Here is a 24,253-nt window from a genome sequence, read left to right on the forward strand (position 1 = left end):
CCTCAATCAGTTCCTAAGTACAGAGAAGATCGAGCCATGAAAAGAGAGGTAGTGTTGATTTGCACATGTGAGCCAATTTTAAGATTTTAACATCCTGCTTTGTAAAGGATGTTTATCAATATATTTGTTTATATATATGTGTGTGTAAAATATATATATGTTTAGCAATATATTTGAAGATATTTTATTTTATTGTTCAGATTTCCTACCTTTTGTTCTGTTGACTTTGTATAATACAAGGCTCTTCCAAGACAAGCTCAATTCTTTATTAAGTCCACTGTGGAATTTTTAGTCTAATCCAATATCATGTGTGTGTGGGTGTGTCAAACAACGCATATTTGGAAAGAGTTGTGAGTAATAAATAAGTATCTCAACTGGAAAAACTGTTTTTTGGAGTGATATACGTACAGATGGTTGACAAATATATTTAAAGGAAAAACTGTGCCTCTGTTATGCTGTAAGCATTTTGCTGCCATTTTCTGAGTCCACTTGTCTGCAAATGAATACAAAGTTATTCTGGCTGATCATCTTTATCCTATGATGAAACATTTCTAGCCTGATGGGTGTGGTCTCATTCAGAGTGACAATGTACCCATAGACAGGGCACAAGGGCTCACTGAATGGTATGATGTGTATGGAAATTATGTAAATCATATAACTGATCTCAGCATGATCAGCTGCGGGATTTTGGAAGTGTTAGATGGCACGCTGCATCACCATAATCAATACTGAGGGAGTATACTTCAAAAGAATTATGTTCATCCCTCCAGTACAGTTCACATGTCTTTAAGTGTGAAGCTGTGTGGAGGATGAAGGGATGTGTTGAGACCTGCAGGGGTTATTGTCTGGGAAACAGGAAATTCTGCCATCGGGAAATACCAAATAACTGTAATATCATTTCAAATTCACATTTACTAAAATAGAGAAATTATCATTTTATGTAATTGACAGCACTTTATATAATTTTATGTATTTATTAACAGTACAACCCTGACCTTTACAGTGTGTTAAATACTGTCCATCTGACTGAAAAACTGAAGAAAAAATTGCATCCAATGTTTCCTCTGAAATAAGAAGCTGGCCCACTGGGTCATGCAGCCTGCTCTGTTCTTCCTGTACAGTATTTTTGCTGACTGATGGGTGACTTCTCTGCAGAATGTTACACACATCAAGCAAAAAAACTACTGCAATAAACTGCAACAAAATAACTATTCTTATGATTTGTATAAACATTTTATACCACAGTATATATTTCACTATATTATATCACTGCTAGGCCTCCATAGTTACCAAGCCTGTAGTCAAATGGTCATCTGTTTTAACAATATATATTGACCAAAAATACAATGAGATTCAAATAGAATTTCCTATTCATAATAACATAATTAATTGCATACCTGTAGGCGTAATAGTTCATAATGAATCTATTCTCTGACTTTAAAAAGACTTTAGAAAAGAAACTTTTGGAAGCAAGCAGTGCCATTAATAATCACTGCCAGCAACAGTACAATAAAAGTTTCATCTGTAGGTTGCTCTTCTGAATGTGTAGCTGTGTAATATTATCTTTTATTATTATTGGAGTATACAGTATATTGTGGTCCCATTCTTATACTAATAAATGTAATTAACTTCCTGTTTTTCCTAATAGGACTGGATAGCTGTCAGATTACTACTTGTTTTCTGACTTATTGATACACATTAATATTGCGATGTATTATTAGCGAGTGATGCTACTTCAATTTACTCAAGTTTGGCATTTAGTTATAGCTAGCTCACATCAGATTTTAGATAACCTCATTTGTCACCACAAACTTTATCTATAAGTAGATAAGGGAACCTGGAGCCTATCCCAGGGAGCATCGGGTACAAGGCAGGATACATCCTAGTCGGGCTCCCAGTCCATCGCAGGGCACAAACACATACATATTCACACACCCATTCATACACTATGGACACTTTGGACAACTACAACCTACCATGCATGTCTTTGGACTGGGGGAGGAAACCGTAGTACCCGGAGGAAACCCCCACAGCGTGGGGAGAACATGCAAACTCCGCGCACACAGGGCCATAGTGGGAATCAAACCCTCAACCCTAAGCCACTTTGTGCCCTGGGATAAAGCAGTTATGGTGAATGAATGTATTGTATTGTATTGATTGTATTGAATCCAACTTATTTTGGGGGTTTTTGGTAGGATACATGTTATGGAAAGTAGATGGATGGATATTTTATTTTGTAACTTATTTTTAGTCAATATTTGTATTCATTTAAACATTTTTGAATCATTAATAAGGCCGTTAATGCCTCTGGTTATTTTGGGGATTCCACACATACATACATGTCTAATATGATTCGTATTTAAATACTCTTGTTCATATAATAAATATATGTTGTGTTCATAGAATAAATCCGTGTTTTGTGTCTGTGGACATGTTTTATTCTTTTGTTGAAGCTACATTACTTAAAATATTACTAAAATTTACCTCACATATCTGTTAAGGAAAATTGCTAACCACCGTATATTCTTAGAATTAGACAACAAAAAGACTGTATTTCCTGTACTGGATATTTAAGAAGTTTCACATATGAATAATAATGATTTAATGAGCTGAAAAGCTGTGCTATGTTGGGAATAAGGGAAACACCTAAATGTGGAGTGCATGGGGACTCCAACGCCTGGAAATACTGCTATTAGTGGACACTGAACGTCAACGTGGCCATGGAGAGCTGTGTCAGTGTGTGCGCCTCCCAGTGGCTAAGTTGCTTTTTTGTGCAATGAGCAAACGCATTTCCTGTGATATGCAGCGCTGATGCAATATGAGATCAGACTATCAAAGTGACAGGATCGGTTAAAAACGACACACACGATCATATTTCACAGCAGTCCAGATGACTGAAACCTCAGCCTATACTAAGATCCAATGCATTTTCAACCCAAGATGTCTGTTTCACGATTCTATGAATGGACCATGCTCTCTTTCAACTTACTCGTCAATTACCACTGTACTCAGCGGTTTAGCAGTCTTGAACGTTTTTGTTTGCCATGAAGTCGTGCAGTTAATGATTCACACTCTTTTAATAGCTTGGGAGATTGAAATTTCTGTAACTGTAAGCAGGGATTTATCACATAGTACTCTGTAGCGTACTATCGGACACTGACGTAATGTTAAAGGCAAGCTCCGCTGTGAGAACGTACCATTCGTACTTCTTGCGAGGGGAGAACCGCGATCAAAGAAATGCTTTAGGAAAGCCATTGGAGAGCTTTGTTTTTAATTGCAATGAGGATGGTGATTATAGGCCTTTTTTACTTCCTATGTGCACACGCAATAATGGCTTAATAAGAGGTGAAGTATTTTTAGAAGTCATACCAAGTGTTCAGCACTCCTCTGAATATCATGGTACGTCCCACTCTGCTGCGAGCCCTTTTTTTTTCCATCCTCCAACCAGTTCGACTGTTCGTATCGAGCTACCGCAGGTCTTCCGTTCATTATCACAACAACGATGTGTCTTAGGAAACCAACCTACTATTTTTGGCACGTATCCTGCTGTTAAAACGGAGGCATATCATTTAGCACTCTAGATATTATTCAAGTTACTTGTTCCAGGCTTTCGTGAGCAGGAAAGAGTGCGAAAAGCGACGTTAGCTTCAGTCCCATGTTGTCGCCGAATCAGAACGAACATGCCCGCTCTAAAGATCCGGTGAAATACGGCGAACTGGTCATCCTCGGGTGAGTAACCTGGCGCTCGCTAGTGGAAAGGCAGCACATGGGCACTTTACCCTTTCTGGTCTTTGACACGGTCGTATTTTCAGCACATTTTTTTTTAGCTATTACAGTTCCCCGGAGCATGTAGTAATGGGTTTAACCAACAGTGTGTTCAGCAAAAGTAGCCTCTAAGATACCGTAATATCAGTTACTCTAAGATACCTTAATATAACCTATTGTGTATTCTGTATTAATATTATAATGTAATAAGTAGCGAACATATGCACTATAGCAAATGTGTGTGTGTGTGTGTGTGTGTGTGTGTGTGTCATACACTATAATATAATTGGCTGTAACTTTTATAGTACTTTATTGGCAAACTTGCTGCCAGTAAAGTACTGTAAAAGTTACAGCCAATTTTATTATAGTGTATGATACACACACACATTTACTATAGTGCATATGTTCATCACTTATTACACCGTCCATTGACAGTACATATTTAACATTACACTGTGACAGTACATCTTTAACATTACACCGTGACAGTACATATTTAACATTACACCGACAGTACACGTGACAGTACATATTTAACATTACACTGTAGCAGTACATATTTAACATTACACCGACAGTACACGTGACAGTACATATTTAACATTATACTGTAGCAGTACATATTTAACATTACACCGACAGTACACGTGACAGTACATATTTAACATTACACCGTGACAGTACATATTTAACATTACACCGACAGTACACGTGACAGTACATATTTAACATTACACTGTAGCACTACATATTTAACATTACACCGATATTACACCGTGCCAGTACATATTTAACATTACACTGACAGTACACTTGACAGTACATATTTAACATTACACTGTGACAGTACATATTTAACATTACACAGACAATACACGTGACAGTACATATTTAACATTACATGTGACAATACATATTTAACTTTACACTTTTACAGTACATATATAACATTACACCGTGACAGTACATATTTAAAATTACAAGTGGATAGTACATATTTAACATTACACCGACATTACACCATGACAGTACATATTTAACATTACACCGTGATAGTACATATTTAACATTACACCAACATTACACCGTGACAGTACATATTTAACAGTACACCGTGATGGTACATATTTAACATTACACCGTGATAGTACATATTTAATATTACACCAACATTACACTGTGACATTACATCGAGGCAGTACATATTTAACATTACACAGACATTACATTGTGACAGTACATATTTAACATTACACCGACATTACACTGTGATAGTACATATTTAACATTACACTTTTACAGTACATATATCACATTACACCGTGACAGTATAAATTTAACATTACACCAACATTACACCGCGACAGTACATATTTAACGTTACACCGTGACTGTACATATTTAACATTTCACCGACATTACACTGTGACAGTACATATATAACAGTACACCGTGACAGTACATATTTAACATTACACTGTGACAGTACATATATAACAGTACACCGTGACAGTACTTATTTAATATTACACTGTGACAGTACATATTTAACATTACACCGTGACAGTACAAATTTAACATTACACCAACATTACACCATGACAGTACATATTTAACATTTCACCAACATTACACTGTGACAGTACATATATAACAGTACACCGTGACAGTACATATTTAATATTACACTGTGACCTTACATATTTAACATTACACTGTGACAGTACATATTTAACATTACACTATGACAGTACATATTTAACATTACACCGTGATAGTACATATTTAACATTACACCGACATTACACTGTGACAGTACATCTTTAACATTACACCATGGCAGTACATATTGAACATTACACCAACATTGCATCATGACAGTACATATTTAACAATACATTGACATTACACCATACAATTCATGCAGGATGCAGCTAAGCCGAAGGTTAATGGACCCGACCATGGCATCTGATCTGTTCCTGATCTGAGACTTGACCACTGAGCTCTTTGCAGTCTTTTAGTGCGAGTTCATTCAGTGGTGGAAGTGGATGAATCAAAGTCAAAGTGAACCTTGTCATTCAGACCATACAACAAGGAGTGCACAGCAGAACGGAACTGCATTTCTCCTAGTTCAAATGTGCAGAACCGCCCCCCCCCCCCCCCCCCCCCCCCCCGCCCTTTTTTTTTTTTAAATCAGTGCAAGCTATTTGAGCTAGTTGCAGTTGCTCAGTGGTTAAGGCTTTTAGTAACAGATCAGAAGGCTGTGTGTTCAAATCCCAAAACTTACTCATGGACCCAAACTGCCATGTTTGGTTCCATGAGTAAGACCCTTAACCTTCGGCTCAGCTGTATTCAGCTCATCAATTGTATGTTGTATGTAATTTGTTTTTCAGCCAGATGAGCAAATGTACTGGATTATGTGTTATTCTATACTATTTAAAATATGACTGCAAATTTTACAGTACAGCAGGCAAACCTGCTGCCAGAAAACTACTGTAAATTTTACAGCCAGTTTTTACAGTGTGCTTACACTCTAACCAAAATATGTGGACATGAATGGAAGATAGGGCTAAAACTGTGCCTTTCTTGTGGTTTGAAAACCTGCAATGGATTTGGGGCAATGTATATTTTGAAGACCTCTTGAATGTATGCTTTAGTTGATATTTATTAGCTAAATGTTCGTCTTTTAGAAACTGTAATGATTTATAACTTGCTAATGTGTTGCAGAAGTTATTGACGTGGTCGCCCCAGAAGGATCTATGTTCTGTCTGTGGAAGACCGAGCTAAATTTGGCAGAGTAGTTCTTGTAAAAGTGAACTAAAGTGTGTAGTAAACAATATGTTGTACACCCTATCTATCTACATATCTATCTATCTATCTATCTATCTATATATATCTATACGTATATATATATATATATATATATATATATATATATACGTTCTCATATACTATGTGTTAATATTTATTTCAAGAAATATATTTCCAATGAGGCTGTTCACATGAAATTTTCACCAGACTTTGGTATTAACTCAAGAAATCCACACATTAAAGTCCATTAATGAAATTATGTGTAATAAAGTGTAATGACACAGGGAAAAAAGTATTGAACATGCTAACTGAAATTTATTTAATACTTAGTGGAAAAGCCTTTGTTTGTAATGACAGCTTCAAGATGCTTCCTGTATGAAGAAATTAATTGGCTGCAGTATTCGGATGTGATTTTGGCCCATTCTTCTAAACATATCGTCTTTAAATCTTGTTCAATTGGATTCAAGTCAGGTGATTGACTGGGCTATTCCAACACCTTGATTTTTTTTTTCTCTGAAACCAATTGAGTTACCTTTGCTGTATGTTTTGGATTGTGGTCCTGCTGGAGGGTCCACCCATGTCTCATCTTCTTCATCCTGGTGGATGGCAGCAGATTCTTCTCAAGAATCTCCTGGTAAAGGGCTCCATTCATCGTTCCTTCAATTACATGAAGTCTGCCAGTACCATGCGATGAAAAAAAGCCCCACACCATGATGCTTCCACCTCCAATTTCAATGTTGGTATAATGTTTTAAGGGTGATGTGCAGTGCCATTTCTTCTCCGAACAGGTTATCTGGTATGACAGACAAAAAGTAAAATTTTACTCTCGTCTGACCAGACTACACTCTCCCAGTATTTCATAGGCTTGTCCAAAGGAATTGTAGCAAACTTTAAACAAGCTTCAACATGTCTTTTCTTTATTAATAGAGTCTTGTGGGGTGAGCTTGAGCAGTGGAGTGCAATGCTTATTGTTTTCTCTGTGACGATGGTACCTGTGCCCTCCAAGTGTTTCTGGAGCTCTTTCCGAGTGGTCCTTGGCTCTTGGGCTACTCTTCTGACTATTCTTTTGACTCCCTGGTCAGAAATCTTGCGAGGAGCTCCTGTACATGGCTGGTTGATGACAGAGTGATGTTGCTTCCACTTGTGCGTAATGGCCCAAATGGTGCTTACTGGAAGATTCAGAAGTTTTGAAATGCGCCTATATCCGATTCCATCACTATGTTTTGCAACAGTAAGGTTGCAAAGGTTTTGGGAGAGCTCTTTGCTTTTACCCATCATGAGATTTTTCGTGTGTGACACCTTGGTAATGAAAAGCCTTTTTATAGACCATCAATTTACTAACCCAGCTGATATTAATTTGCACAGATAGGGGGTATAATTACTTACGGATTTTAGCTGGTTCCTTGCCATACCTTGCCTTGGAGAACTGCTTTTTCTTAGCATGTTCAATACTTTTTTTTTCCTGTGTCATTCCACTTTATTACACATAACAGAATAATTTTCTGTGAATAGCCTCATTGGAAATATATTTACTGAAATAAATGTTGATGCGTTCAATAATTATTTCCCCCACTGTATATGAGAACGTTTGGGATTGAGTCTGTCTCCTGTTGGTGTTAGCAGACTCCATGGGTGGCAGTGCAAATTAGTGGGTTTTTTTGCCAGGTCTGTCACGATGTGATACAATAAACAATGGGAAAATGAAGCCATGTGTGTTGTTTCAAGTTGTTTAATTATAGTTATGGCTGCTCTGAGCAGTTGGCGATAAGCCGTGCTTGCAATTTATGTTCATGAAATACTGTGCATATTGTGCATGGTATTTGATAGATATGTATTAAAAAACAACAACATTGATTTACACAGCCTACTAGGCTAATTACCTGCAAATACGTGTTCAACTCAATTAGTGCAGTGGGGAATGATGCTAGTGTGGTTTCTTTACAGAAATGCTACACTTCTTATTATCTTATTTTCTACTTGGGGAAAAAAAAAACCCTAAGTAGGGCAGCACAGTTAGTCGAATACCGATCTCAATTACGATTTTGACTGCCCACAATTACATGAACATGATCGACTGCGATATTGATGTTTAAAGTCAATATCGCTCATATGAACTCATTATGAGAAAACTCCGCAGCATATCAAATCAAGCACTTCCTAATCATACAGCCAATCACCATAGAGTGGCGCAGGGATGACGTCAATTTGTACGCCAAAACCCGGAAACGAGTTAGCTTTTTAGCCCTTCTGGTTCCATCCCAATGGGTTTTTTGAATGGGGTTTTGGTTAAAAGCCTGAAATAAGGTCTGTAGTGAACACAAGCTCAAAATATTTTCACGTTTTATTCTACCACATAAAATACGCCAGTAAAACCCCACTCATGATTTTTTTTTTTTTAAAAGCTTTTACGTGTATTGAAAAAGGCGGTTGCTAACTGTCACGTAATGAGGGTTTAGGATGCAAGTACAGATAAGAGCTTTATTGAAGAGAGGCAGACAAATCCAAAATGTGAGACAATAGCGTGATTTAAAACAAGCAAAAGGTCAGGCGATTGAGAAACAAGGCTAAACAAGAATCAAACAACGAGGTCGAGAACAGGATCAAAACTATGAGACGTGAAACTATGAACAAATGCTTGGTACACAGAAAACTCACGCAATACTTTGCGTCCAACAAAGAGACACGAGGGGTTTAAATGACAAATGTAATTAAGGGTGAACACAAAACAGCTGAGACTAATGACGACACATAAGGGAACAAATAATGATAATACAGGGGCAGAGACAGGACAGAAATCATTACACATACACGTGTAGAATGTAAACAGAATCAGTGTCACTAAAAGAGTGTGCTGCGAGCTTCAGCGCTTGCGCGAGGGAAAATCATCCATGTTGCTAAATGGCACTACAGATGTTGTCGGGGACATTAAACGTCATCACGCCGAACAGGAAAAAACTTTGGACATAAACAGTTTCAGGTATGCTGTGCACAATTCCCCACAAAAACAGTGGATGAAGATTCCTCCACAGAGTAAATCCGTATTATGGAAAATGTTTTAAATCAAGTTTGGAAAAGTTGTCAGAAGCTTGGTGACGTTGAAGTTGAGAGACCGTGGTGTAGTTCGTTTATAGCATACGGTTAACTGTTTATTTCTGGTGATTGTATTTAGGATTCAAACTTCATAAAAGTTGTGTTAATTTGTGAAAATTATCTTGATGGACAAAACATGTTAGTAGTGTAAACTTTTGTTGATCACAGAGCTTATTTTTTGCAATAATCCAAAATCCTATAGGAAAATCCTATTGGGTTTTTGTCGAGGGAACCGGTGTGATGCTAACATCCGGGTTTCGGTACAAAATGACATCATCCCTGCGCCGCTCTATTGGGTGATTTGGCTGCGTCTCTCCTCCTGTGAACACTGTTATTGCCTTTTCTGCATACACATGTATTATTTTCATTTGGTTGAATATTGTTATGTTTGGTGCATATTTTCATTTGGTTGATGGCATATTTATTTTTACTTATCGTATATTTTGGGTACAATTGTATTTATATTTTGCTTCTACGAGATGATGCACTTTAAGGACCAGTCTAATTTGATGCAAAGATTTGTACATTAGCAGGAATGTAGCACAACATGGAGGTCAAAGCAGCGGTCTATTTATTTAAATGTGAAAGTGCAATAGAAATATGTTGTCACTAAAATCAATGAATAATCGTGATAAATAATTGTGATCTCAATATTGATCAAAATAATCGTGATTATCATTTTGGCCATAATCGTGCAGCCCTTCCCCTAAAACCATATAGCAATCGCTGTACATTGATGTGTATTTGAAATACTGGTAAATTCTCAGTCCTAAATAAAAGAGCATTTGAGGTATAAATGGAGGGTAAAAAATCATGGCTCATTATGTAGCTATTTTTAGTTAACATTTTCCACACAGGAACAAGGAATACCACATTCAGTAAACAGGAAACCATAAAAACCCGGTCCATCCAGAAAGGAACTTAATGAAATCAGTTTCCAGTTTTATCTCATAATCTTTGATTATTTTAACATTTTAATCTCTCAGGTTCCTTCAGTGTGTCCAGATTTATGTTCCTTACAATATACCTTTCCTATTAGTTTCTCTATAGCTACTGAATCATTAAGTGTAGTTACTAAATAATGCTTTAAGATGAATATTTTCTTCATAAGCTAGGCATTTAAATGGTTAATAGAGGAACATGTTAATAGATTGTTTTGATTCTGAAATATATCTATATGAAGAAATAAAAATCATTAAATATATTAACTAAAGGCTGTTTTACACTCTGCGCTCACAGACAAAAATCAACAGCAGCTTTGCACTCAAGTCTTCATCAGTGTACAGATAAGTGCAACAACTTAGACTTCATGTAAACACTATAATGAATTTTCTGGTTACACAATTGCACTTTTTGACCATGTAGTACACAGTTATAGAAGGGAATTATTCATTTATAATCGCGCTCTCCGGTGTCGCCCAGATGAGGATGGGTTCCCTTTTGACTCTCAAAGTTCCTTCCTCATATCGTCTCAAGGAGTTTTTCCTTGCCATTGTCAAATCTGGCTTGCTCATTAGGAATAAATTGCTAAATTTAACATTTATATCCTGAATTTATAACTTTCTGTAAATATATAAAAAAAAATATTCAATTAAATTGAATGGCTACTGAGGCTTGCTTGGGAACTTTTTTCATTGACAAAATATTTCAAAATGAAATATTTGGCCATATTGTGTCTGAAATTCTCTATATTCATTTCTTGTTTATACAGTAGAACTGTTGTATAAAAGCCACATCACAATCATGCCGTTGTACTAAGTATCAGCAGGGCTGTGATTATCTGTCGGCTTGTGCCTTCAGCCGAATCATAGCCATGCTGATATTCAGTAAAACAGCACTCTTACTCATGCAATATCGCTTTATATAACAGTTTGTTCCAGTCCACTAATTTGATTGGATAAGCAGTTTTCCAAGAGTGCTGATATTTAGTTTAACAGCACCGTGATATTTCACTGTTTGTATCACAGTTCTAGGAATAGTTTTACTACGCTCAGTTCTAGCAGTAGTTGTTGTACACTTACTATGGGCTGTCAGTCAGTCTGTGTGTTACATGGCAACACATAACACTCTGTCCAGCTATCCATTCTTTGGAAATATGTTCGCAAAAGTAAATAAAATGTCCATTACTACATGTTAATTTCTGAACAGTTGTTTAAATGTGCACTCGCATTTCACACTAGCAATCGTGCTGTTATACTGAATATCAGCACAGCTATGACTACCCAGCTATGACTATGGCCAAATCACAGCCATGCTTATATTCAGTACTACAGCAATCTTTTTATTGCTTAAATATGCTCATCGGCAGCTAATTTAGTGCCTTTCACATGCAAAACTCCATACAGACCGTAACCCAAAGCCAGACTTGAATGGTGGACCCTGGAGCTGTGAGGTGACCACACCAACTGCTTCTTCACTGCACTGCAGTATATCAGATTGTCGTCAATTTATCAAATCTTATTAGTGTAATATGACTATGGGTGAGAGTGACTACAAATAATAACTTAAAAATGCCCCAGTATATTCTGGTTTTTTAATATAATAATGTAAATCAGTTGTTAAAAATATTTGAACATAGTTTGTAGTGAATAAACATAATCTGCTTCTCATTTTTGTGTAAATGAACTTTCTGCCATTGGCACTTTTCAGAGTTTTGAGTCACATGTATGAGTCTCGATAAAACTCTGCCAAGTTTCCCCTCTATTCTGAATGTTTTTCATGGAAAAGTGTCCAAGAATTAGCCCAATTCAGAAGCGGGCTAAACAACACTACCTATCTGGGTGGAATGAGAGAGCTCATATTTTAAAGGCCGCTGAAAGGAATACATTACGGCTACACTTGTTTTGTTGTTTTTCCTTCGGCTGCTCCTGTTAGTGGTTGCCACAGCGGATCATTGGCCCGTGTATTTGATTTGGCGCAGATTTTACCCCGAATGCCCTTCCTGGCGCAACTCTCCCATTTTTTTTTATCCGTGTTTGTGAGAGCGGACCAGCCTATGCATCCCCCAGTGGCTAGGTTGGTTCCCTGCCCAGGAATCGAACCCGTTTCGTGGTGGTGAGTGCGCCTAACCCTAACCTTTTGCCGCTGTAATACCCGGAAAAGGTAGCTGATTTATTTGGTATAGGTGGTCTTTTGATTTGTTCAAGTAGTTTCATGTAATTTCGTTTTCATAAGTTCAAGTCGTAAAATGAGTGTGATCAACCTTGATCAACTGTCCTCATTTCTCCTGTTTCAGTACTGCAGTGCATTACATGAGACATTTGTGTTTGAGTACAATATAAACAGTCATGTATATCACACACAATAATAGACCTGGCTAATAGTAATATTACAGTGGCAAGCCTTTGTTGGGACGTTTACCCAGAATTGAATTTAAACAAGTAATTTCATTATAGCTTGGGGTAATAAAATTGTATATTGCATTAGGAAAGTTTATGTAGCAGACGTGCAGAGGGAGAAACCTTTGTCATTCGGCTGAACACATTTGTTCTGGATTGTTCATAAAGATGTGTTCATGAGTCGTACATGACTTTGTACCAGGTCAGTGTTTGTCTGTAGATTGATGTTGGCTTTTAGTCTAGTGATCTAAGCTGTAATCATTTTGGCATGACTATTGATATTTCACTTAATACCTAATTATACAGAAGTCTTTTAGGCCAACATGAAAATACAGGAGGAAAGGTGTTTGAATATTTCATTGTGCGTGTTTGTGTGTGTGAGGGTGTGGGTGTGCATGCCTGCATGTGCGCATGTGCACTCATGTGAACACTGGTTCTGCTGTGCTGCTCTTCTGTGTCTGCTGTCTCACTGTGCAGTGCTGAACTGGCACATTGACCAGTCTGGACACAGTCAATGCTTTTGCACCACTGCAAGCAGTGCAGACATTTTACAAAGCCGACTCACAAGTGTGGTCAATAGCCATACAGTAAAACCTTAAAAACACGAGTGTATACAGACCTCTTCCCATGATAAATGAGTTTGAATTAAAATTGATACAGAAAGTGCTAACCCAGTTCCTAAACTGAACTTTAACGTGTTCAACGCATTTTTGTATGAAAAGTTAGTGTGAGACCATGGTACAAAGCTAGAGGCCTGACTTGTTATTTAATCTAGATTCATTATTAACGAGACACAATCCTGCTTGTCTTAACTGTCTGAAATGTACAACAAACACATGTCGGAGCTCATAGGACAGGGTTGCGATTGCCTTTAGGGCTGCTGAAACAGAAACCGGGCGAACGTCTCTGCAGTTTCCCATGCTTCGCCTCAGTTGTGCTGTTTGTCACTGATAGCTGCAGGAAGAACAAAAGAGCCTTTCTATGGCAGCAGCAAACTGGAGGCTGCAGAGACTAAATGCCAAACCGAGTTAGTGTGCCTGAAGCATTCAGATGCCTCTGAGAACCAGAGCTTGTGGAACACCGGAGAGATCTCTTTACCTATTATGGGGCACCACATGCATCTGAGATTATCTGAAAGCCTCTTAAGTGAAGCCGTCTCATCGTGTTTTCATCCTTGCCTATAATCCAAGCAGTGGAAAAGAATTCCTCTGCTTATTCTGTAAAGGTTTGGAGTCTAACCTCTGAGAACACGACTAGACCAGACACGTTTCATTCTCTAGACTCGACAGTACCATGCATGGTGGCGTTCAATGTGTGGCCAGGTATCGCCCTCCAAAACCTGCCAAATGTTTACTGTTATAGATAAATGGATAATCTTTCTGCTCCTTGCTTTCTGACACCCTCGTCTCTGTATTGTGCATGTGTGTTTCAGTGGTGTGTAGGGGTTTTAGCAAGAAACCAATCTGCCAGTCGAAGGATTCATGTTTACAGTGCTTCTACGAATTTACTCTGACTAAAACAAATTTTTGGTAATAGAACTGGGCGATATGAAGGAAAACGAGTCTGATAAATATTTTAGCAATGAGTGCTGGCAGACTGAGAGAGAGGGAGGGAGAAAAGGAGAGGGTGTGTATCTGTACAGATTCCATAAAACTCTTGATAGTATAATTTCATAAATAATGTACAGTAAAACAGTTGTCAGTAGAAATGGTAACAAGTAAAGGTTACTGGTAAAGTTTTTTATTATCAAGCATTTTTATTTGGTGATGTATGTATTCATCAACAGGTACAATGGCTCCCTTCCTGGTGGAGATAAGGGGAGGAAAAGGAGTCGCTTTGCTCTGTACAGAAGGGCAAAGGCTAACGGTGTCAAGCCAAGCACTGTGCACATCCTCAGCAACCCACAAGACAGCAAGGTGTGTAGTGTATTTTAAAACAAGTAGATTCATTCCAGGTGTTTTGAGCATCCTGATGGTTATCGCACCAACCCATTTAAAAAGGCTCTTATGCATTACACTGATGCATCATTGGGGTTTTGTAATTAAAGAGGAGGTGTGACCTTTGTTTCAGGCGGTTAATAGCAGGGGGCAGCACAGTATCTCCTTCACGCTGTCTAGGAATCAGACTGTGGTGGTGGAATACTGTCATGATGATGACACAGATATGTTCCAGGTGAGAAAATATCCTGTAGAACATTTATTTAATGAGCCAGTGCATGCAGAGGTGCCAACACCTACAGTTTCGCTTGAAGCATTTACGAGGTTTGATCCTTTGTTATGGTGATCTGGGACACACCTGAAAACCAACGTACTGGTGATACTGACAGTATCGTGTGATCTGTTAGTTTGCATGCTATCAAAAAGGTTGTTTGGATCTGAATAGGAGAAATTGAAATGCAAAAAAAAAAATATGTATGCAGAAAGCATTTCATTTTAATCATTTTACGAAGGCATCTTTACAGCATTTCTTTGCATGTTTCTAAGACCTTTGCACAGCACTGTGTGTTTTATCATTTATGCTGATTGCATGGAGCCATCTCGTCCATACGCTATGTAGTAAAATTCTTTTTATTTTCTCTCTGCCTGCAAGGATTTTCTTGTTAGCGAGGCTGGCTCCTCTGTGCATGGTAGGATGCAGACTGAAATCAAAATGTGAAAAGAATGATGTTTTCTGTTTCCAAGGTTAACCTTGTATTATGATCCGAATTGTCATTTAGTTCCCAACAGTACCAGAGGTTACCAACATACAAAATATACTTTCAAAAACTTCTTTTTATTATTATTTATTTATTTTTAAAAGGTTTACATTTCAATAACTGTTTCAACAAATTCTGATAGCCAGTTATCATTGAAGCTTCCAGTTAATATCAACGCCATGGTGTGCAGTGGATACTAATTGAAATGTATCATTTAAGAAATGGTTGTGCATGGCTCATAAATCACTTTGTTTATCCTTGTCTGTAGATTGGCCGTTCCACCGAGAGCCCCATAGACTTTGTGGTGACGGATACACCAGGAGGATCTAAAGAGAGCGAGGACTCTGTTGCACCGAGCACCATCTCACGCTTTGCCTGCAGGGTGGTGTGTGAGCGCAACCCCCCCTACACTGCCCGTATTTATGCAGCTGGCTTTGACTCCTCCAAAAATATTTTCCTCGGGGTTGGTATTCCTAAGCGGCTTTTGGAAGTATTTACGTCATTTTATGATTTGCCTTTTATTACATAATACAGTTGTGCATGAGACAGGCAACATCTGGTTGTCTGTCATGTTGTGCACGCTGTCAGCAGAAGGAAGTGCAGCATGACTGTCTTCCATATGGCACTCTTGTAATGTAGTTATAATAATGGATTGCCACACTTATTGTAAGTGATAGCAGACTCCCCTCTTTATAATGTGTCTGGAGAGGTTTCCTTTCAGAGCTCAGGTGGTCCAGAGCGTGAAATGATCAGGGTTAAACACTGGTCTCTTGTTCTATCTCTTGATTCGCATGAAAGCTAATGAAGATTGTGTTTGAAAAGAAAACCAATGAAAGTGTAAAAAAAAAAAAAAAAAAAAAAAAAAACTAGAAAAAGAAAATAAGTGGGAAAGGTGGGCTGAACGAATCGGTAGGGACAATAAGTTTACATGTCCAGGCTATTGGTTTTTTATTGTTAGTTGGAGAGCAGTCAAGTAGGTTCAGAAGGCTAGTATCCCAGCAGATTTTTTTAAAGCTCTTCAACAGCCAGAGAAAGGAAAAAAAACCTACTTGCTTTAGAATTTTTCAAAACAAAAGTTTTGTTTTATTTGGTTTTTATTTGGTATATTTCAAAAAACAAAACAAAAAAAAAACAAGTGCCTCACAGTGGTGTGACGCATCTCGATGCTGTACCTATCATGTGTGCTACTCATTTGGAATCCTGCTGCCTTTTGCACTACATGCTTTTAATTAGCACACATAGAAGGCATACGACCTTCAGAATCAAGAACATGCAGGTACGAGAAAACACGGACAAAACCAAGCAAAAACCAAGCTAGCACAAAATACAGTTACCTCACTGTTAAACATATTGAGAAAAAAAAATTTAGGCAGTCTTGATGTGAGGACAGAACTGCAGCTCATGTCTGAAAGGTTGACCAGTGACTTGTTAGCTTCTTGTCAAGGGTGTAAACATAATGTGCTCCCTTGGACACTTAGAAAAGGATACTGACTATGTCCGAGTCATCCCCTACACAGGAAATTTGTGTAGTGCAACTTTGCTGTGGCGTACAGCCGAAGGCCTGCTTGAAGCGCCCACTTTGTGTCCCCTGGAGCTGAATGCAGCGCGTCCACAGTGCCCGTTGGGCCTAAGCACGCTGATATTCCCCAGTCTCCCCCGTAGCCATATGGCCGAGTCATCCCCTACACAGGAAATTTGTGCCTTTGTTAATGCACTTTGTTAACTAACTTAAGTTATCAGACTTAATAAGTCAAGTTATTTTTGTTATCTGGCTTAAAATCATGTAGTGTGAACTAGGCTTAAGGTTTTCGTGCAACCAGAACATGGAACTAGGCCAGAGCTTTTACTTGCCTGGTGGGATGGCTAATGAAATTATGGTTTGTCCACTCTGAAAGAACAAAACAAGTATGTATTAGTTTTATGTATGAATGTAAAAGAGAAATGAAACAGGGGCTGCACTTAGAATAGATATTAGTTGAAGAAGGAAATGTTTTAAATCTTTTAAGATGTGGTTTTGGACTTCCAGTTTCATAGATTGTTTAATAGTTTCAATAGAGGGCTGTTTTTAGGTCAACTTCAACTTCAGAGAACTTCAATTCTCTAATCATTGGAGCAACTTTGCTGATTGGTTCCTCTTTGCGCGATTTGGTCTGGTTTTGAGTTCTGTGTGGCAGCAATATGCACTCTAAGGCCAAAAGTATGTGGACACCTGACCATCACACCCATATATTGTTCTTCACCAAACTGTTGCCACAAATTTGGCAGCAGAATTGTATAGAAAGTCTTTGTATGCTGTAGCTTTAAAATTTCCCTTCACTGTAACTAAGGGGCCCCAAACTGTTCCAGCATGGCAGTGTCTCTGTGTACAAAATGATGTCCATGAAGACATGGTTCGTCAAGGTTGGTGTGGAAGAACTCGAGTGGCCTGCACAGAGCCCTGACCTAAACCCCACTGAACACCTTTGGGATGAATTGGAACACTGACTGCTTGCCAGGCTTCCTTTACCCAACATCAGTGCCTGACCTCGCTAATGCTCTTGTGTCTGAATGAGCAAATCCCCACAGGAATGCTGCAAAATCTAATGGAAAGCCTTCCCAGAAGAGTGGAAGTTATTATAATAGCAAAGAGGGGACTGAGTCTAGCATGTTCAGCAGGCACATATGGGGGGTGATGGTCAGGTGTCCACATACTGAAAGTGTTTGTGTTAGGTCTAGGTTGTCTCACTGGATATTATTACATTACCTCTGTTATATTTTATGTACAATCCTTCATATATCAGTTTCTTCCTGCAGGAAAAAGCAACAAAGTGGAAGAACCCAGACGGTCAGATGGATGGCCTCACAACCAACGGAGTACTGGTGATGCATCCGCAAGGTTTTCCAGAAGAGTCCAAACAGGGCATGTGGAGGGAAATTTCTGTCTGTGGAAATGTCTACACTCTGAGAGAGACCAGATCCGGCCCCATCCGTGGACAACTGGTAAGTAATATCACTAATCATTTACTTCCCTAATCACTAATCATTTACAGCAGGCCACAGAAAGAAAATGGAAAGGCAAATTCTGAATGAGCAGGTACAAAAAGAACAATATATTTTATGGCACTAAGTGCTTTGTTTATATCAGTAGTAGTCAAAATGTCTAACTTGAGACACATTGTTTTGTGTATACTAGTTTTGGATACCAGTGATACAAAAACAATGTTACCGAAGAGCTAACAAAAAGTCAATTTAGAAATGTAAATCTAAATTTCATGCACAGTACCAAAAACATACCAGCCATAAACTTTACTTATTTATTTGTTTGTGTTTTGTTTGCTTGCTTGTTTTTGATTTCATAGTTTATGACACTGATATTAATCTGTGATGTCTAGCTGGCGGAGTGAGACTGCTTTAACAGTCAGACAGACAAGGAGGCAGCTGTCTAGCCAAATCCAATATCTGTTGCAGTAACAAATTCCGAAGTCCATAAGAAAAGTATTATGTACACATGGTTTATCAATAAAATATTTTTTCACTATTGTAGAGACAGCTAGCATGCCAACCACATGAGGATGAGAATGATTGCTAAGGTGATAAACAATGTTTGGTCTGTGTTGAAATTTTTCTCTCATGTTGATGCATTTCTTTATTACTTTAGGCTCAGGGTGAAAGCAGTGCACTGAAGGACGGCTCTCTGGTAGACCTGTGTGGTGCAACGCTGCTGTGGCGCACAGCCGAAGGCCTGCTTAAAGCTCCCACTTTGCGTCACCTGGACGCACTGCGTCTGGAGCTGAATGCAGCGCGTCCACAGTGCCCAGTGGGCCTCAGCACGCTGGCGTTCCCCAGCCTCCCCCGTAGCCACAGCCTGGAGGAACGCCAGCCCTGGGCTTACCTTACCTGTGGCCATGTGCACGGCCGACACGACTGGGGTCAGAAGCCTGAGCACAGCCGCGAGCGCGAGGGAGGTCCCAGCACAGGTGGCAGACGGGAGTGTCCGCTGTGCCGATCGTTAGGGCCCTACGTGCCCTTATGGCTGGGCTGTGAGCCTGCGTTCTACGTGGATGCAGGTGCTCCCACCCACGCCTTTGTTCCCTGCGGCCACGTGTGCTCAGAGAGGACGGCAAAGTATTGGGCTGAGACATCGCTGCCACACGGGACCCATGCCTTCCAGCCCATATGCCCATTCTGCTCCACGCCTCTGACAGGCACACCAGGCTTCACCCGCCTCATCTTTCAAGGGCCTGTCGATTGACAAGGGGCTACAAAGCATGATAGGAGTGCTTTCTTGGGAGTGTGTTCATACTGTAGATACACTTGCTGAAATCACATGCAAATCTACGTAGCTTCCTTAGTATATGCACACACTTAACTCAGTATGTGTATTTTGCATTTGAATGCAGCCCTGAGTTAGCCAGGGGAACAGCATAATTTGAATCTTGCTAGTGATATCACCGTATTTCTTTCATGGATTCAGTCAGGCACTGACCCAGTAGTGAGCCAGATCAACATGCCCTGGTGAGAGGCAGAGGCAGTTCATGTGTGATGATATTTGAAGTAAAAGGTTAATTGACTGAAGAAAAAAATAGCTTGAAACTATTGAGATCCATACTTGCTATGTTAATAACTGAAAAATCATCAGCCCAGATGAAAAAAGAGGCTCTTCTGGGTTTAACAAGAGCCTATTTACCAACTTGTTCATTTTTGATTGTGATGTACACAACTAGTGCCAGACTGAATCTATGGAACTGAAACAAATTTACAGTACCATGTACCTCTTCAATTTAAGATTGCAGTATAATACCCACCTATTGCATACTAATTACTGGGCCTCTGGATGCTTGTAATAAGTTGTTTGGAAGTTTGATTGCATCTCTTTGATGTTTTAGTTATTAGGATCTCAGGACAGGAAATGGGCATCTGCTGCAGAAATCAGTGACTTCTCGAAAGTTTACATCTAGCCCTTAATCTAGGGAGTAACTGTCCATGCTATTGATGGACTTCTACCTCCATCTATGGCCACTGCTTCCTCAGTGCGTTATATGTGCTCTCACTGCACTCAACACTAAAAAGAAAACACCCCCTATACAACACCCATCATAAGCAATAAGCATTCCTAGAATTAAGCTAAAGCTCAAAGGGGAGATCCAACGACGCAAACGTGTACTACCTGATTCTATCTTCTGTGTAGTGAACTCGGATTTTAGTCGTTGAAGGGCTTTACCAAGTCATGAAAAATGTAGCCCTGGTGATATTTTTTTTAATTTTTTAGATTGTTCTTTGTATTGTTATGATTGTTTTAGCATTTAAACGACAGTGGAAGTTGTAGCTGCAGTATACACATTAGTAGTTTTAAACAAAACAAAAAAGTTCAGATGTAATATTTTTGTACATGGTTGTGTTACTAAACTTTGGCCCGAGGTCAATTTCTTTTATATAACAAGTGTTTCACGTATATATGTATAAATATATTATTTTCATGTGCAAATATGATTTAAATCCTGGAGAGCCCACAGCAGAAAAGTATGCCTCACTGTGTCACACTCCAAAATGTCATAGGAAACCCTTAATATAGTAAGCGGTATGATGAATGTACTATTCTAGGGCCTAGATAATAACTCTGCTGTTCTTGGTGCTATCATTAAATTTAAATGCTTCATATATATTTTTATCTGAACATCACTGCACTCCTTGAAAACATTTAATTGTTTTGGAACGTAATGTTAAAATGACCCACTAAATCACTTCTACACATGCAGGCTTTGCACTATGCATGTCTATGATAAGCTTTTCACAGGAGCTTTTAAATTGCAATTATACAGTGTTAAGACAGACACGCTCTACTTTACCTCACATGCAAGAGAAGAGACCTCAACTGAACATATTTTTATATTAAGCAGAAGAGATAATGTGATTGATTTTCACTTTTCTTGCTTGTCATGACTATTTCATACAACTGAATTAAATTTTGTCCTTTTTTTCTTCCCCAGGGGCATGGACAGTATGTCCTGTTTGATGCATTGTGTCAATAACCACTAATACTCTTGAGTTGATATATCTTGTTTAGACGACTAAAAATGATACCCAGCTGTACTGTACTCATCTCTTTTCTGACAATTTTATGCATTCCTTCGGGTTTTTTTTCACTCCTGGAGACCAAGATCTAGTTCACGTCTTTGTTGTAGAATTGTAGTGTCTTGCATACATATAGATACTTGTATACATATAAACACACAGAGACAATTCAGTGTCTTCCCGATGGCTCTGAAATGCCGTTCTGTCCCCACTCTCAACTTGCAAAGGGATGTTGTTCCTTCTGCAAGCTGATAATGGGTGAACTCAGGTTTACACAAGTCAAAGTTTACACTCGTCCCAGTGTCTCTATACAGTCAATTGCCAGGGCACCATTAGTAAGGGTGGAGATATGTGTGCCTGTGTTTGCTAACAATTCAGTATCCACTATTTCTCATAACAGGGTCTTACCTCAGAGAACACAAAAATCTAGGGCATATTCAAGATGCGTGAAATAGTTTATTAGTCTAGTTCACTGTCTGCATTACAGCTCTGGGCTGTATCTCCAGTCATCTTGAAAATTTTGCCTTGCTTGAAATGCAACATATATAGATTGCTCTGGGAGGATATGCCCTTAAATATATCATTCCTATCCAAAATGGTATTTTGTCATTTGTCATTTATTATTTGTACTGAGTGGCCATATTTTAAAATGGCATTAATATAACCCCAGCTACATGGAATGCCAGATGTATTACTGATGCAATCGAACACTGGACAAAATAATCCTGTATGTGTCATACTTTAAAGACTGCAATCAGTGATCAGTTTGAGTATGGTCAGTATTGTGTCCAATCTGAATGATGTAAAAAATAAAAGGCCGCACCTTGTGTTTGACCTCGGTAAAGCCTCGCTTACAGACTAGTGGTCATAACCAATGACCTTTCCACTGTCACGTACCACTGAGCAGGCCTTAAATACAGCTACAAACCACACAGTGAACACAGATACACAATTACGCTTGAACCCAAGGTGCACTGACAATCGTAAGTCAAAACCTTAATAAAATATATGTTTCCAAAATGGTTTTCCTTTATTAGTTGTGTTTTGTGTCGTTTTGGTGGCAAGCTCATGTTTCTGACAAATTTGGCCAGTAGATGGCAACATTGCCTCTTTTTTTTGGTTCAGTTAAACTACTTCAGGGGGTGTGTTACAGAAAGCTCCTAAATTTAGAATCCTATCTTATCCGTTTGGTAACCATGGCAATTTCAGTTAGGACCTCATTTAGGACAAAAGCTATTACAGAATAACATTTCCTAAGTGCATTTTCTTATCTTAGCTACAGATCGGAAAATAGTATTACAGAAGCATCCTAACATGACAAAAAATCCTAAAAAAGTGTCTTAACTTTAGGACAATCTCACTGAGTCCTGACTCAAAACTTATTTGAAAGCCAACGATAACAGTCACATTACAATACCCCTGTCCGAGAATGGCGTTACGTTTATTAATGATACAAGATGAAGAACTGTAATGTTTAATGGTGGAAAGTCTTTTGGAGTACCCAGATGATGTTCTGTGCTTTCACAACAAAACACTGATAAATTATTACAAAAAAAACATGAAATATGATAATGCGGTTAGCATTAGAATTGTGACCAACTTTATAGAAGACAAGGAACCATCACAGAGCATTACCAGTCATAGCGCAAGTGATTTATTTACTATTCAACATACTCCATTTGGTTGTTTGGTAACAGACCTGAGAGTTGATTATTGCACTCGATGGAGCAGTTTGATTTCTTAACTAGAGATATGATAAGAATCCTAAATCAAGTTAAGATTTGCTTCTGTAATACGAAGTTTTGAAAAATCCTAATTTAACTTGTCAGATCTTAAGACTTAAAATAGAACATTTCTGTAATACACCCCTAATTCACCATCTGCATGGCAACTTTGCATTCTTTTGGCCAAAAACAAGAACTTCTTTCCTGACTAAATCGTTAAATACAAATAAATAAAAAGTTTTCAGAGAAAAAGTGAAAAACGGTAAAAATTTTTATATTGAGGTATTTGTGATCTATTCAGTTATTGTGGTGCTAGTTTGTTGGTTGGTGCTGTATTTGAGTTATTTCCAGTTATTTCCTGCACTGACATCATAGGGGAACATTGCCGGTGCAGTTACAATAGCATTTAATAAGAGAAAACATTTCAGCTATGTCATGTAAAGATAAGTGATAATAGTCAGATTTGATCAGCTCCTAAAAAACAAAAGAGCAAGGTCTTCGCTTACCATTTTCCAGTGACTCTATAAATGATAAATCTAACGTAGAAGCAGTGGAGAGCAAACACTGGACTCCAAGTTCCGCAGTGCAGTGCAGCTACACATTGCACAGCAGTGGCAGAGACTTGGCTGGGAAAGCTCTAGGCTATGTCAATGGTTCTCATACTTTTTCAGCATGAGGCCCACCTTGTGTTGGGTGCATCCCTTTTTGGCCCCCAGAGTCGTCAAATTTTCACAATTTAATTTCTTTCACACTAGGCTCTTATGTATTAACTTTCTCAG

At 38.5% G+C, this 24,253-nt stretch overlaps 1 protein-coding gene across 1 annotated transcript; it reads left to right on the forward strand.

Moving 5' to 3' along the window:
* Positions 1-3,431: 3,431 nt before the first annotated feature.
* On the forward strand, positions 3,432-22,783 carry LOC108258111 (E3 ubiquitin-protein ligase pellino homolog 2). Its single transcript, XM_017456497.3, has 6 exons — positions 3,432-3,729; positions 14,791-14,920; positions 15,075-15,176; positions 15,968-16,162; positions 18,493-18,678; positions 19,337-22,783. Exons 1-6 carry the CDS (start codon positions 3,656-3,658, stop codon positions 19,928-19,930), a joined length of 1,281 nt encoding a protein of 426 aa, XP_017311986.1. The 5' UTR covers positions 3,432-3,655; the 3' UTR covers positions 19,931-22,783.
* Positions 22,784-24,253: the final 1,470 nt, after the last annotated feature.

The sequence above is a fragment of the Ictalurus punctatus genome, chromosome 25 (assembly GCF_001660625.3).
Source record: "Ictalurus punctatus breed USDA103 chromosome 25, Coco_2.0, whole genome shotgun sequence".
Classification (NCBI taxonomy): Eukaryota; Metazoa; Chordata; class Actinopteri; order Siluriformes; family Ictaluridae; genus Ictalurus; species Ictalurus punctatus.